Below are 15,734 nucleotides of genomic sequence, written 5' to 3'. Positions count from 1 at the left end.
GAGGTTTCCTCCAAGGATCTCAAAGTGCTTTTCATAGGGTGAGTTATTATTAGTCTCATGTTTGGGAAATGGAGTCAAAAATTGCTCCTTGGGTCACACTTAAGTTGCTGGAGAAATAATCCATTTCTTTCCATTTCTGGTTTTGTGTCCTGCCCTCAATATCATGTTTCCTCTCTTAAATGTACAGGTTGAACCTCTAAAATCCAGTACTCTCTCCTCTGGCAACATCCAAAGTCCAGTAGGACCATGGATGTTAGCAGAAAACAGAGGAGCAGACAGTGCAATAGTAGGAGCCCCATAGCAGCACAGTCCAGGAGACTGCTGGAACTGGAAGCTGCAGCCCCTATCAGCATCACAGCAGCACAGGACTGGGAGCCCAAGCCCCTGCCTGCCCCACATCAGCAGGGGCCTGGAGGCTGCCACAGGGCTGGAAGCCCAAACCTCTGCCTGTCACACAGCATCAAGGGCTTGGGAGGCTGCTGAGGCTGGGAGCTGCAGCCCTCGCCTGCCCTGTGGCACCTCAGAGCTGGAAGCCAGAGCCCCTGCCTGACTTGTGGCGGGGCAGGAGCTGCCTGAAGCCTCCTGGCAGCCCCCAGGAGCCTGGGTTGGAGCCAGAATCCCAGGGGTGGAAGGCTGGAGGCTGCAGCTGCAGCAGCCCTGGAGTACAGGGCTGTCTAGTTGCAGGAGCCCTGGATATCCCCTCAACTGGCAGGTCCCAAGCATGCCAGATAAGGGAGGTGCATCTTGTATTGTCATTTCCCTGTAGCCTTTTCATTTCCAGTGGTTCTGGTACTGCTGCTGCTTTGCAAAGGAACTGCATGCAAAATGCCCCGATGGAAGATTTCAGATCCCAGGACCCAGACTGAGAGAGGTCATCACGGCAGCATATGTCACAGCAGGTCCAAAATCACTGAATCACATTGACATGGCTGCACCATGGAACTGGGCCACTGAGGCAGTTCTACATGTTAAACCCTGATATAACGCCCAACCTCACAGGAGTATTCAAGAGCCTTTGCTGTAAGACACAAACACGTTTTACTTCTAAAAATAAGGCATTTCAAATTGGCAGAATGGGGGAAGTATCACGAATCAAGTTTTCTGGCTGGAAATTTCTAAACTAAAGTATCTTTGGCAGTAGGAGCAGTGTTTATTTCACAGATCGGGGTCTTAGCCCTCCTCTTCAGCTCTCGGGCCACTTGGCAAATGGCAAAGGGCCAGCAGCAATGAACTGCCAGCCAGTCTTCACACAGGGTTCCCTGGGAAGGCAAGAAGATCACTTAACACAAACAGAATGATTATGAAGCAGCTTTGCCACCTCTCTATGTGTGTCTGATTATCCTACAGCAGAGGCAAGCAAGATACGGACCGTGGGCTAAATCCAGCCCGCCAAGAATTTTAATGTGGCCCAGCCCACCCCTACAGCTGCAGAATGGGGAGAGCATCACATGCTGCCCCCGCCCCCACCAAAATCTCTCAGCTCCTATTGTCCAGAAACCAGCCAACGGGAGCTGAGAGATTTTGCTAGGGGTGGGGCAGCACATCCCAATTTCTCAGTTCCCATTGGCTGTTTTCTGGCCAATCAGAGCTGAGAGAGGTTGCTGTGGGTGGAGGCAGCATGCAACGCCCTCCCCAGCACAGAGGGCTACATGGAACAGCCAGTGGGCTGGGGCTGCTGACAAGCAGGGAAGCCTGTCTATAATTGCTGCTGGCCAGGAGCTGCTTAGGTAAGCACCTCCCAGCCAGATCTAGCCCCTGGCACCAGACCCCAACTCCCTCCCAAACCCTGCATCTGCTCCTACACTGTTCCCCCCAGGCCAGAATCTTGCAAGGTGCTCAGCACCCACAACTCCCATTAAAGCCAATAAGATTTAAGGATATTCACTACCTCATCAGGCCTTTATGTGTCTCTCCACTGGTGTGAACAATGTTCTTTGCTCTCTGCCATACTGATTACATAGCAATGAATATTTTAGAGCATCAGTTCTAGCTATGTAAATTTACAGCACCAAAAACAATTCCCACCCAGCCTCCTCCAGTGCTGCTCCTCCAAAGCACTTTAAAAAACATGAGTGGTTGCTTGGCGTTGGCACTCTATTATAAATCAAATGCTGCCTTTGCCTCCGTACAAAAAGAAAGGGCATTCTGTAAGTTTAATGCATTAGTTCTGCTTTAAAATGCATTAAGGCATCTGAAAAACAGATTCTCAGATCACAAAGGAGTTTGGCTAAAAGACCCTGTTCAAACCCTGGCTGAAAACAGAGGAGGAGGAAGGCAGTGAGGTGCTGAGGTTCTTGTTCTCAGGATCAGCCCCCAATGAACTTTTTACATTTGCATAATTTCTACAATATCAATATTCAGTGGCACACCCTAGCTTGCTCATCCCATCTGCCAACGTCTACAGAAATTAAGCTTATACTGTGGGCTCTTTTGGGAACAGGAGGAACATGCCTCTTAGCATTATGTAAGCTGTACAAAAAAAACCCTCCCTCCCCACTAACCCACACACACACAGACTTACTCGTATCTTGTATTTCTCTCTGGTGCCAACTCTCAATGCCAAGGTAGAACCCAGCAGCAATGGGAAACACGGGCACTCCCCATAGTGCCTTGCAAGGTTGCATTCTAGACATGGGCTACACAAAGCACCACAGACACCTGTTGGTAAAAAAGAGTCACAGGAGTGCTGTAGGTTTACTCTGAACAAGAGGCAAACGTCAGTTTGAAAATAAACTGGGAGTCTTCATTTGGTTCTAATAGCCTTGTCCCCTGTGGGATGACAGCATTTGAAATGGAACTTGGCAGAATTCCAGCAAACCCTAAACTGGCAAAGAGATGATGGCTTTCCAATGACTTCCTTCTGTGGAGAACATATATGTGTCCCAGACCATCTTCCCAATATTCTAGTGCAGGGAGTGTACCCTGTCCAATGTAACCCAAACCAATGGAAATTTCAGTTATGATCATATGGGGGGGGAAAAACCCTTTTAGCATATGTAATAGAATAAGCATCAAATCGGTATATAAATGTGACTACACGTACATAAAAACAGTAATATAGTTCAACATTTTTAAGGAGATGGATGAGCCTGAGACTGAGCAGCTGATCGTGCTGAGCCCCTCTTACGAAATTGCCTGCCCCACACTTTGTGCTCCCCTGCTCTAGTGCTTCGCTCTCCAAATGTAGCTTTCTGAAGAACATCACGGTGAGTCTCCTATGTCACAGTTGGACCATCATTGCACTACTGGTCCAGCAGGTCATTTATAGTTCTAATATTTACAGATCTATGACCTATGCGATTTTCAACCAACCATTACTAGCCAGTGCTGCTATGGTTTTGCTGATCAGTAAGGAGAGGGATCTTAGTCAGTGGGCTAAAGTACCACAGGCAGCTCTGCAACAGATTACCCACCCTAACAAAAGTAGTCTATATAACACTTTTCTAACACTAAAGGCCTTTTTGTATACTACATAGTCAACATAGTCAGAAGATGCAGCTACAACACAGCGATCCCCTGTAATGAAAATGGGGCCGAACTCTGCAGAAGTGTCACTCTATGACCAACAAGAGGAATGAGCAAAACTTAAAATATATTGTATTCATATCATCTTCCCAGGCAGCACAGCTTCCCAGGCAGCACTGCATCCCAATTACATTCATCTGTTTCTCCTTTTTTAGAATTCTTGAAAAGGTAAATTCAACAGCATAGTTATCAGAGCTTCATGCCATGTTTTTTGTTCTCAGATCAGTAAAAGCCTCTAGGCTAGCTTTTGTCTCTATAACAGAGCTACAGCACCAAAGACCACTGCATGGAATCATTTGTTTAATTCTTTGGTGGAACTAGATACAGTATTTTTCAACCAAATATACTAGTTTCTCTTCTGTTAATTGTGGTCCGTTGCCCCTTTTGGGGAAATTTTTGAATTAATCTCAGTGGAAGCCTAAATTTGTCATTATTTTAAATATTAGACACTGGAGATGAAAAAAGCTGAAAGAAATAATATAGCCGCAGCCCTCAATTCATGTCACCTGGGAACAAGGTACTCGCTAAGACAATGAATTAATGCAAAACGGTACCAAGTTACACAGCAGGAAACATTAAACAAAGTTATTCATCCAGAAGGAAACTTTCAGCAAGTGGCTGAGAGCAAAACTTTAATCCCCAGATCTATCTTCAGCTGAGTCACTAGTGATGCCAGCTAGGTCTTGCTACCCATTTATATGGCCCAATCAACCCAGCCAGAAATTGAAATTGAAAAGCCCCGCCCCCTCGGCATAACAGTCCACTGATTTTAGTCGAGTTGACCGGTGTAAATGAGCAGATAGTTTGACCTCATACCTGCATCGAAAGCTTATCTGGGCTACCTTCAGACAAGTAAGTCAAATCAGTAGCAGCTTTCTAACAACATGCATAACAGCAGTATTGTTCCAGCTGCTCCACTGTCAATTTAAGTTCATTGGTTTGTGGAGGAATTGCAAACATGTACATATGCCTGTTTATTCCTCCAACTGGCATTATGGACCTTTTTCCATAAAACAAGCAGACCTGACCTTTAGGATTGTGTACAGAACAAAATTCAGAGAAATGGCTCAGAGTGAGCCTTTCAGTCTGGCTTTCCTCCAGATTGTATTCTTCCTGCAAATTAATAGTGATAATATGCTACTATTGACATGTTACCAAAAGCAGATAAAAGTACAAAAGCAACCTGGAAGAAAATGACAAGTGAGAGAAAATAAAGACAAGAAAACCTGAAGTGCTAGGAAGGAAACAAAATCTCAAAAGATACAAAGAAACACTGCTATTGGTCATTTACCTTCTGTTTAAAGGATTAGAAATAAGGCAAAGAAACAATTTCTTTTTAAAGAGTGGAGGGAAAACAATGCATGTTCAAGATTCCGTGGTGTGTCAAACTAAGGCTACGTCTACACGTGCACGCTACATCGAAATAACATCTACACGTCCTCCAGGGCTGGCAACATCAATGTTCAACATCGACGTTGCGCAGCACCACATAGAAATAGGCCCTGCGAGGGAACGTCTACACGCCAAAGTAGCACACATCAAAATAAGGGTGCCCGGAACAGCTGCAGACAGGGTCACAGGGCGGACTCAACAGCAAGCCGCTCCCTTAAAGGGCCGCTCCCAGACACACTTGCACTAAACAGCACAAGATCCACAGAGCCGACAACTGGTTGCAGACCCTGTGCATGCAGCATGGATCCCCAGCTGCCGCAGAAGCCTGGGCTAAGGGCTGCTGCACACAGTGACCACAGAGCCCCGCAGGGGCTGGAGAGAGCACGTCTCTCAACCCCTCAGCTGATGGCCGCCATGGTGGACTATTTCGATGTTGTGGGACGCGGATCGGCTACACGTGCCCTACTTCGACATTCAACTTCAAAGTAGGGCGCTATTCCCATCCCCTCATGGGGTTAGCGACTTCGACGTCTCGCCGCCTAACGTTGATTTCAACTTCAAAATAGCAGCCAACACATGTAGCCATGACGGGCGCTATTTCGAAGTTGGCACCGCTACTTCGAAGTAGCGTGCACGTGTAGACGCGGCCTAAAAGACAGAAGGCAGGCTCATTTACTTATTTAATTTTTAGCAACTGCTTATACTCACGCAAGTGGTTTAAAAAATACAGTTGTGTATATGAACATACTCTCTCTTGATCAGGGATGGCAGGAAGCCATTTAGGAATGGTACATTTTTCATGTCATACACCAAAGGAGATAATGCAAACTCTCATTGTAACACTGGGGATGAAGACAAATGGGGAACTACCATTGGCCTAATCCTTTTTGGTTCTGAGCATACACTTATTCCAGCTAACCTCCATGGATGATGATGGTCCAAATACTATTCAGCGGTCTAGCTCCACTGCATTGAAATTTCCCAGCATGATGGCTCAAAGTTGTGCCATTGTAAGTGGCTAGAGCAAAAAGGAGTTTGTTTGGCAGCCAGAATTTAACACAGCTGCAGTACAGGGGCTTTATGTATTCTATTGCTCAGTTAACATAATTTATGACCAAAAGAAATAAGGGAGTAAAGAGGCAAGAGAGTATATTTGCTTAAATGTCTTACTCCCACCACATTCAAGCCTATAGGCTCACACAAACTAGAAGCTCTGGACTGTCCTGACATTTTCCACATGTTCAGAAGGAGACAAGTCCCAAGAAAATGGAAACTTGGAAATAATGAATTTTCACTTTTCTGTTATTTAATTAAACTAAAGTAAGGGAGAACAGGCACGGGGCCTGTAATTCTGGCTTTATTGCCTATCATATCAACTCCTCAGAAGCACTGGGAACTCCCAGTGCTCTTTCTGGATGAGTCACCATACAAGTAAATTTATTCTCTCTAACTGAAAAAAATAGCAGCATTATTAGGCATGTTCAAAGATCAGTTTTCAGATAGAAATTAATACATTCCACTCCTCCTACCTAAGGCCATCTAAACCCTTCATAGACACTAAGGAATTTAGTCTAATGCCACCAAGAGCTAACGATATCATCAACACTTTGTCAGTGGAGAACCTGAGGGACACTGAAGTTAAGCAACTTGCCTGAGCTTATGATCATGCCACAGCAGAGTCAGAATTCATGATTCCCAAGTCATGCAACTTAACCACTCAACAGTCCCCGCATCCTTCCATGGGGCGGGGTGGGGTGGGGAGGAGGAATCACACAATTGAACTAGCTTTTCAGTTCTGGTGAACTGACCTTTATCAATTCATTTGTGTTTTTTATCAAAATCTGTCCCATTAAAGGTACTTGTCTGGCCCCAATCACCAGAGTATCTGGGCACCTCACAGTTTGTAATATATTTATCCTCCCAAAGAATGGCCATGCTAGGATCCCTGTTTTACGGACGGGGATCTGAGATGCAGAGAGTATGTCTACATAGCAGCGTATGTCCCAGATAGGTAGACAAACTCCATCCAAGTTCGTGTGCTAAGAAAAGCAGCACAGATGTAGTGGCTCAAGCAGCAGGTTGGGTTGGACACCGAAGCGTAGCCTCAGGGATTCAGGTGAGCTTGGACTCTGGCTGCAGGTCCGAAATACTCCCCGTACCACAGTGCCCATTCTGCTGCTTTTAGCGTGCTTGCTCAATGGTCTACCCAGCTGGGAAACCTGCTCCCAGCAGCAATGCAGAGATATCCACAGCAGCTAAGGGTATATCTACACTGCAACCCCACTGCGCACAGTCTCAGAGACCAGGCCTATTGACTCAGGCTAGCTGGAGTCAGATTAATGTGTTCACAATGGCAGTGCAGATGTTCATGCACAGACTAGAGCCAGAACTCTGAAACTTCATGGACAGGGCCATTGATCGGGGGAGGGGGTTAGGCAACGGGAACAACTTCCCTGGGGCCCAGTGATTCCAAAGAGCCTAGGGCTCTCAGCAGCAGCACCTGGAGCACCCAGCCCTTTAAATTGCCACCAGAGCACTGTGCAGCATGCTCCAGGCAGTGCTGAGGTCTGGGGGAGCAAAGGAGGGGCACTTCATAGTCAGGCAGCATAGAAGGCTGGCAGCCCCTGGCCTAGCTCTTTCCACCAAGGCTCCGCCACTTCCAGGACTGTCCTGCCCTCTCCCTACCCCCAGGGTCAGGAAAGGCTGTTGACTCATCTGCTCATGGAGAAGGAAGATAAGAACACCCCAACAGCTACACTTTTATTTTTAGCCTCATAAACTAAGCTAGAGCCTACTGACCCAGGCTCTGGGGGATAGGGTTTTTTTGTTTTTGCAGTGCAGACACACGTTAAGACTATGTCTACACCAGCGAGGTTTGTTCTGTTTTGTTTTTATAAAAAGCCAGGGCTCTTTTGAAAAAGCCTGTGGAGCATCCACACACAAAATGCATTCTTTCGATATTAAATCAGAAGAACGCAGAATGTTTTCTGGAGGCCCTCTTCTGCTCCTAGATGAGGAAAAGCGCCTTTTTCTGAAAGATAAGAGTTTGAGTCTTATTGAAGAATTTTCACTCTGCTTTGAAAAGAGAGACTGCTGAACTCTCTTTCATATTCAAATTCAACACATTAACACATGGTTTGAACTGGGATGCAAATTTTCTGGGACACTATAAGGGCTCTTTTGCATACTTGGTTTCATCTAATTCTTGACTCCCCCCATCCACCCCTCTGCTTTCTGATTTGCTCACCTTCATAATTTCTTTCTGATTTGTCAACCTTGATTACTACTTTTGGTTCTCTGTGCCTTAAATATTGAGCCTGTTCTGGTGTGGCTATGATCAGAAGAAGTGGGTCTGTCCCACGAAAGCTCATCACCTAATAAATTATTTTGTTAGTCTTTAAAGTGCTACTTTACTGCTTTTTCGTTTTGGAAAAAAAATGTATAGACGCCTCGGGAGCCCTTTTTTAAAAAAGAGCAGTCCTGCGTGGTGCCAGATTTTTCAATGTGCAGCGTTTCCTGACCCATTCTTTCAAAAGAGCAGACAGCGTGTGGCCACTATCTATCCAAAGAGTGGATTGATTTTTTGTTCCACTTTTTTTGTGTGTGGTTGCAATCTTTCAAAAGAAGGTTTTTTTTTCAGAAGAGATCCTCCCAGAGAACTTCTTTTGAAGTATCGCTGTAGTGTAGCCCTAGCGTAAGTGAATAGCTCAAGCTCACACAGGAAGGCTAAGTGGGAGAGGGGAAGCTAGGACTTAAACTCAACTCTCCTAAGTCTGAAGCTAATGCCTTAGCCACTGTATCCTCCTACCTCTCTGAGCTGCTGTTCAAAATTTGTTTAACTGGTAATTCAGTGACATGCATCTCTCCTAGTACATTCTAGTCATCTGAGGGAATATCAGGCCTCCTGTTGGTGAGAGTAACTGCTCTTCAAATAACACTTTTCAGGATCAACTTTCTTTTCACAAGGATTGTTCTCTAAATTCCAGAACCTCTTTGCAGGAAGCAATCACATATGTAAAGCTCTTTTGCCGCTTTGGAAGAAGAGCAGATGGCGGAAGGGGTGTTGGAGGGTGCCTTGGCATTAAGGCTGCAGCCAGTACTGAGTGAGTTGGCTCTGGAAACTACAAACTATTTTGTGAAACAATATGGCCACAAGAAACTCCCTAATGCACAAGAGCAAAGTGATTTGGCAGGAGATATCTAGATTTTCAGACTGAGCTTCCCTTGTTCTCTCAAGTACTGATGTGGTTTAATTCAGCCCCCAGAGCAAGAAAATAAACAAGACCTCATTTTGCTCAAACCTGCTATAGGACACTTCTTCCTCCATGCAATGGAAATACTAGCCATTCCAATTAAAGACCATTCCAGAACGAAGAGCAGTTGTGGTAATCAGTGTCACAAGTAAAAGCACAGAGATCGCAAGTTGATCCCATCGTTTGCCCATATCATAAATCACCATGCAATATGATAGGATGGGTTTCCCTTGGTCAGGAGAGGCACACAACTGGGAAATGCAAGTCAGCTAAGGGTTATCATATTTGAACTTTCATAAAAAGAGGACATCCCTGAGAGGGAGAGTATCTGTATCAATACAGTAGTCTCTTGAGTTAGGTGAGAATCGTGTCCCCACACACCCTTGTCTAAGTTGGGAGGCACCTATTTTCCCCGGCAGAATGCACATTCTGCAGCCAGAGAAGCAGCAAGAGCACCTGGAGCTTCTTTTGGAAGGTAAGTCCTGGGGCTGGAGGGTGGGGGGAACATTTGCAAGGTTTAAGCCTGGTAGTGGGTTGGGGCCATTGGAGTGGGGCAGGGGGGTTAAGCCTGGGGTGGGTTAGGGCTGTGGGGGGCAGGGAGCCTGCACTGCACAGGGCAGTGTGTGAACTGGAGTGGGGTAAGCCAGAGCCGCATGCAGGGGGGTTGAAATGAAGCTGTTTTTGGGGGGTGGTGAACCAGGCCATGGGGGGGAGGGAGGAGGTTGAATCAGGGTAAGGGTGGTGAGCCAGGAGTGGGGGGTGAGCCAGGGCTGGAGGAGAGCAGGATTTGAGTTGTGCTTAACTCACGTTAATGGAGTTAAACACAACTTGAAATAGTACATTTTGAGGGTTTAATGTATCACCAACGCACACTGAATTAAAGTTTTACATATACACCAACACCAGATAAACAAAAGGGTTGTGTAAGAAAGATTATTTGCAAAATCCATATGGAGTTCTTGCATTATGCAGGTTAATACTTTGTTCTGTTAGACGGTCATTTACATGGAGAGCCAGAAAGAAACAGACATGGAACAACTAAGGCATTTGTGACTGGCATTCTAAAGCTTTGAGCACCTGCCTTGGAATCAGGAGAATTGTCTATTCCTGACTCTACCACTGTGCTAGCTTCAGTAAGACACTTAACCTCTTGATCCCACAGTTTCCCCACTGGCAAAATGGGATAATAAAATACACCCAAAATAGAATGACGCTTCCACAAGCATCATTTGTTTATATCATTTGACTGTAGATCTAGAGGGATTCTCTGTAATACTAATTTCTTTACCCCAAAACCAGCCATGATGAATGGTTTGACTTTCAGTCTCAGGTGTCTGGTAACTGGTCTATAAAAACGACAAGCAACTGCTTCTTGTTTTTTAAATTACACACTAATATGGTCAAATACCCCCCACCCCCACCCCGACTCTAAGAGTCTCATTTTGTTTTCCTCCCCATGTTACGTGGGTTCTTCCCCAAAGGAGGAGTTAAAGCAATGATCAACACTGCTAACTCTTACAAACACTCTTGTCACTGCAGATATCAAAGAGGCCAGTGGTCCAGTTTCCTCCTGTCCGTATGACTGCCATGATGGTGGACATGTGAACCCCACGAGTTGGCTGAGTTGTCACAGGCTCTGTTGGCTTTTTGCTCCTGATTGAAAAACAAGCAATGAAATAAAAACGGGAGTCTGGCTTTTAGCACTGAGGCTGCTCATAAACAAAGCAATCCCAAGTTTGACAAAAAAAAAAGTAGAATTTATTTTAGTACTACCAATTTGCTTTGTTTATGGCTGTTCTCTTTTGCAGTTTTGTTTCTCTCTGCTTCTGTTGCTGCTGCTCTCTAGCCTCACAGAGGCAGAAAATATAGCAGACCACCATGCCATCAGTCTCTAGCAAACAAAGAAATTATCAGAAACCAAGTACTTCAAGAGCAAATATACTATATTCATGCTGGTTTCAGCATCCACCAGCCAAATCACCGCAATTTCCCACTTGAAAGTTAGGGCTGGAAATCTGTTCCTAGCACACACCTTTCATCCTTTTGATGAATGTATGAAATCATTCATGATTTCACCACAGGGGATTTTCAAGGACTAAGCTACTAATACTGATTTTCTCTGAGTTCAATGATTTCATTTGCATGCTGAAATGTATCGTCACTCTTTCCTTTTCCAACACAGCACAAAGCTTGGTTTCTCAGACAGCCCCAACGTTTTTTGCAAAGTAGTATTATGAGCAACTGTTCTGGTGGCATATCTAAGGCTGCATCTTCAAAGAGGGACACCCCAGAAAATGCAACCTGGGCATAAATGAGAGTCAGGCATGCCAAGGTATCTTTAATCCCCCTTTGTCCCATACAGACTACGCTACAGCAAATGATGCAAACTTCGGGGTAAATTAAGGCAGCATCTCCACAGTTATCTGCAGGGAAGTGCTCTGTGCTACAGCCAGTTCCCTTCCTAACTGCATCCCCCATGCTATAGTCTAAGTCCTGCTTCTTACATCAAGGATGCTGAAACATGGAGAAAGGAGCAAGAAATCAGATCTCATGCTTCAGAGATTCCTCCAATCACCTGCAGGGTCAGGAACGACTTTTTTCTCCGGTACACAGTTGAACAGATGTCGTATAAGGTGGTGGAATTTTCTTCCCCCTTCTTTCAAGGCACCAGAGATTGGTCTCCGCTGGAGCAAGGATGGTAAATCAGGTTGTTCTTAGGTGGCATAAATAATCCTCTTTTTTAAAATACCTGGCTGATGTGCTCGGGGTCATACTGAGTCTCAGATTTGAGAACAGGAAAAGAGTTCCCCCCAATCCTCATCCCATTCCCCACCCTATATCAGACTGGCTGGCACCTTGGAGAAGCTTTACCTCTTTCTCCAACCAAGATTGTCAATTCTGTCTTGCCGTTACCTGATCTATTCCCTAGCCTGGCAGGGGCCTCAGGGTGGTACCTGGGGCTCTACTGTTCTCTGCCAATGGCACACAGTTGTTTAGTTTGTTGAGGATTGACATGCTTACGTTAAATTAAAATTGTTGAGCTCAATCTTAATTCATATAATCATAGAAACATAGGGCTAGAATGGACCTTGAGAGGTCCTCAGAGCCCCACTTCAGCACTAAGGCAGGGCCAACAGCGCCCCAGCTGACAGGTATTTACCCAGCCTGTTTTAAAAACCTCCAATGACAGAGATTCGATGGCATCCCTTGAAAGCCTGTTCCAGAGGTTAACTACCCTTACGCCATTTCTACACTACAAAAATAATTTCAAAGTTGCTTACTTCTAAGTACAACTTCGAAATAACAGACTTCGAAATTGAGCGTCCACACATACCCTACTTAGAAGTTAAACTTCAAAGTAGGGCACTACTCCTTTGCCAGGAATGGAGTAAGGACTTAGAAGGTGGGCTCCCTTACTCATGTGCAGGCTCTCTGCAGGCTACTTGGAAATTGTGCCTAACTTTGAAGTTAACTTCAAAGTTAGTTCCTAGTGTAGATACACCCTCATATCTGGAAAGTTTTTCACAGTATCTAACCTAAATCTCCCTCGCTAAAAGATTAAGCTCATTACTTCTTGCCCTACTTTCGGTGGACCTGGAGAACTGTCTACTGTCCTCCTTGTAACAGCCATTAACATACCTAAAGATTTAGCAGGTCCTGCCTCAGTCTCTAGATTTTTTAAATCCTTCCTCTATGGTCAGGTTTTCTAAACCTTTTATCATTTTTGCTGCTCTCCTCAATTTCTAAAGCCTGGTGCCAGAATGGAACACGCTACTTCAGCTGAGGCCGCACCAATGCCAAGTAAAGCAGGACAATTCCTTTTGTATCTTACATATGAGATGACTGTTAATATGCCCCAGAATATTAGCCTTTACATACGAGCATCTGGATGAAAATACGTGGACTGTATTAACCTGGAGGTCAGACTAGATGATCTAATGGTCCTTCCTGGACCTAAATTCTATGAAAATATGACCATGTAAACCATCACTAAGCAGCTGCTGCACTGGCTGCTGCACTGGGGTCAGTCAGTGCAGAGCTAACACAACACCTTTCCACCTCGGCCTGTAAAACATGGTAGCAGAACAAACGGGGGTGAGAATGGGGACCAGAGTCTGGCTATCAGACTCCAAGTTTATTTTCTATAAATGGAGAGTTAAGCCAGGTTGGTTTGTTCAATCCTCATTTAAAAACTAAGAGCTGGCAGCAACAGACCTGCATGGATTTTTTTAAAACCATCTTATTTATTAAAATGCTCCACTCAGTGCTTAAACTTCCCTAGATTCAATATTGTTGTTCCACTTGCCTTGAAACTGAATGAGCAAGAACCTTAATAAAAAGGAATTGAGAGGCTGACTAGTTTCTGTGGACTTCTGGTGAAGCAACACTGCTTTTTGCTGAACTGTCTTATATTTTTTCTTTTGTGCTTCTTATGGCAATGCTACCTCAGTAAATCACAACAGTTAAATCTTCACTTTACTATTTTTTGGAAACTATTTTTTCCACCCCTTTTCTCCAGCAGTGGAAGAACACAGCAGTCCTCATGCTGTGCTAAATCAGGGAAGTCTCTTAGACAAAGAATCAATGGGCACACAACAGACATAAAAACACTCCTAATCCACAGATCCGGCAGCCAGCATTTTAATGGAGTGGGCCATTCTGTTAATGACCTGATGGTTTACATCTTACTGAAGAGGAATTTTCACACTACTTTGGAAAGAGAGGCTGCTGAACTCTTTTATATTCAAATTCAACACATTAACACATAGTTTGAACCGGGATGGGAATTTTTTAGGTCATTATAGCAGCTCTTTTGCATACTTGGCTTGATCTAATTCTTGACTCCTGCCCTCGCCTTCTGCCCCTCTACTCTCTATTTGCTCACCTTGATAACACTTTTCTGATTTGTCAACCTTGATTACTATTTTTGGTTCTCTGTGCCTTAAATATTGAGCCTGTTCTGGTGTGGCTATGATCTGAAGAAGTGGGTCTGTCCCACGAAAGCTCATCACCTAATAAATTATTCTGTTAGTCTGTAAAGTGCTACTGGACTGCTTTTTTGTTTTGATAGGTAATTTGAGAACTGGCCAGTATTAACACAGAGCCACATGAAAGTGCCAAGCACTACATAAAAATTAAAAATGAGTGTGTGCAAATGGGCTCACTCCTGGCTGGCGCCTAAGGGGAATCCATTCCCGCTCAGCAACTGATTTGTGTCTATCATTAACATTTAGTTAATGATTTGAAGTTGTACCTACTCTCAGTGGAGAATAAATCCAGCAAAGGTCAAGCTATCTTTCTATCCCAAAAGACACTGCTGAACAATATTCATGAGTGGTTTAATCAGAATTTGGATTCTGGGTGCTTTGTTGGTGACCATGCAGTCACTAATTCTCTCTTCATTGGTCATGGAAATCTAAAAGGACCAATCAGTTTCCCAGCTGAAATCCAAAAGAGACTGAAGAAGCAGGATTCTTCTTAGACTTGGGCCTAACTGAATCCTGTACACAGCACCATATCACAGTAAGCATACACTTCTCATCGCAGCTAAAATCCCCTGCACCCATATTATTGGTAAAGCCAACGATGAAGTTAAAGGCCGGCATCTCCCTTCATTTCTTACCCTAGAGCTGAGAGAGAAAAGGTCCCATCGTCAGGTGTTATCAGGGAAAGGATAAGCGGAGCTTGGATCTCAGGCAATGAGGTCTCTTCAGTCACAATGAAGCAGCGACTTCCCAACTGGTTCATTTATGTGTGAGGGGAAGGAGAGAGAAAAATTCTCATCTGTTAGATTTAAAAGTTCCTCAAGAACATTCACAGCTGAATGCTGATGACATAACTGCTTGCTCAGGCCTGATGTCACAATGAGGTACCAAGATCTGAAACAACCTCCAGATTATAAAGTGAAACCCAGTCCTCCCCAAGAAGTCATATGCATCTATACCCCCATGCACAAGTCTTTACATGAAATCTGAAGACAGCCCTTCTGCCTCTAAAGCAAGTCTGCTGAGGATGAGAGAGTCCTTTAAAATGATGAATGGCTGAAGGCACAGACCTGAAGTTTAAAGTGATGGAAGATAATCTGGTTACCCTTGATTGAGTTGCTACTCAGTACCCATAAATATTTTCTCTACAAACTTGATTCAGTTGAGAATGGACCAATAGTTCCAGCTAACAAGTGTAAGGTGGTATAAATAGCAGATCCAGAACTATTAGTATCTTTCCCATAGTCTTTCACACTAGACCATCTAACAGTTATTGTATACAACAAGCGGTAACTTATTCAGAAGCATTTAAAGAAATCTTTCAATGATTGTCCAAAAGCAATATGAGAAGACAGTTGCCAAAGGCATGTCTACAATGAAAATGCAGCAGTTATACCATTGTAGAGTTTCAGTAAAGATGCTGTCTACACCAAAGGGTAGGTTCTGTTGGTGTGGTACTACATCTCCTGAAAAGATGTTAGCTGGATCAGTGGGAGAATTCTTCCATAAGACTAGCAATGCCTAACCCGGGGTAAATTAACTTAAGTTCACTGATTTCAAACTGTAGATCAGGTGTAAG

General features: G+C 44.4%; 1 protein-coding gene across 1 annotated transcript; it reads right to left on the bottom strand.

The window, feature by feature from the left end:
* Positions 1-1,097: 1,097 nt before the first annotated feature.
* On the bottom strand, positions 1,098-14,918 carry PLAC8L1 (PLAC8 like 1). The gene is made up of 4 exons (XM_075010000.1): positions 14,794-14,918; positions 10,690-10,823; positions 2,522-2,658; positions 1,098-1,259 (listed from the first exon to the last, which is right to left on the bottom strand). The coding sequence occupies exons 1-4, from the start codon at positions 14,916-14,918 to the stop codon at positions 1,116-1,118; spliced, it is 540 nt and encodes a 179-aa protein (XP_074866101.1). The 3' UTR covers positions 1,098-1,115.
* Positions 14,919-15,734: the final 816 nt, after the last annotated feature.

Source organism: Carettochelys insculpta, chromosome 15 (assembly GCF_033958435.1).
Source record: "Carettochelys insculpta isolate YL-2023 chromosome 15, ASM3395843v1, whole genome shotgun sequence".
NCBI lineage: Eukaryota > Metazoa > Chordata > Testudines > Carettochelyidae > Carettochelys > Carettochelys insculpta.
This window is presented reverse-complemented; position numbering and strand designations above follow the sequence as displayed.

Coding starts and splice junctions, on each gene's coding strand:
- PLAC8L1 (XM_075010000.1), bottom strand. CDS start 14,918: ATGAACCAGTTGGGAAGTCGCTGCTTCATTGTGACTGAAGAGACCTCA. Junction 2,659..10,689: donor CTGCAGTGACAAGAGTGTTT/GTAAGAGTTAGC, acceptor TTTTACCAACAG/GTGTCTGTGGTGCTTTGTGT. Junction 1,260..2,521: donor GAGAGAAATACAAGATACGA/GTAAGTCTGTGT, acceptor TTGCCTTCCCAG/GGAACCCTGTGTGAAGACTG.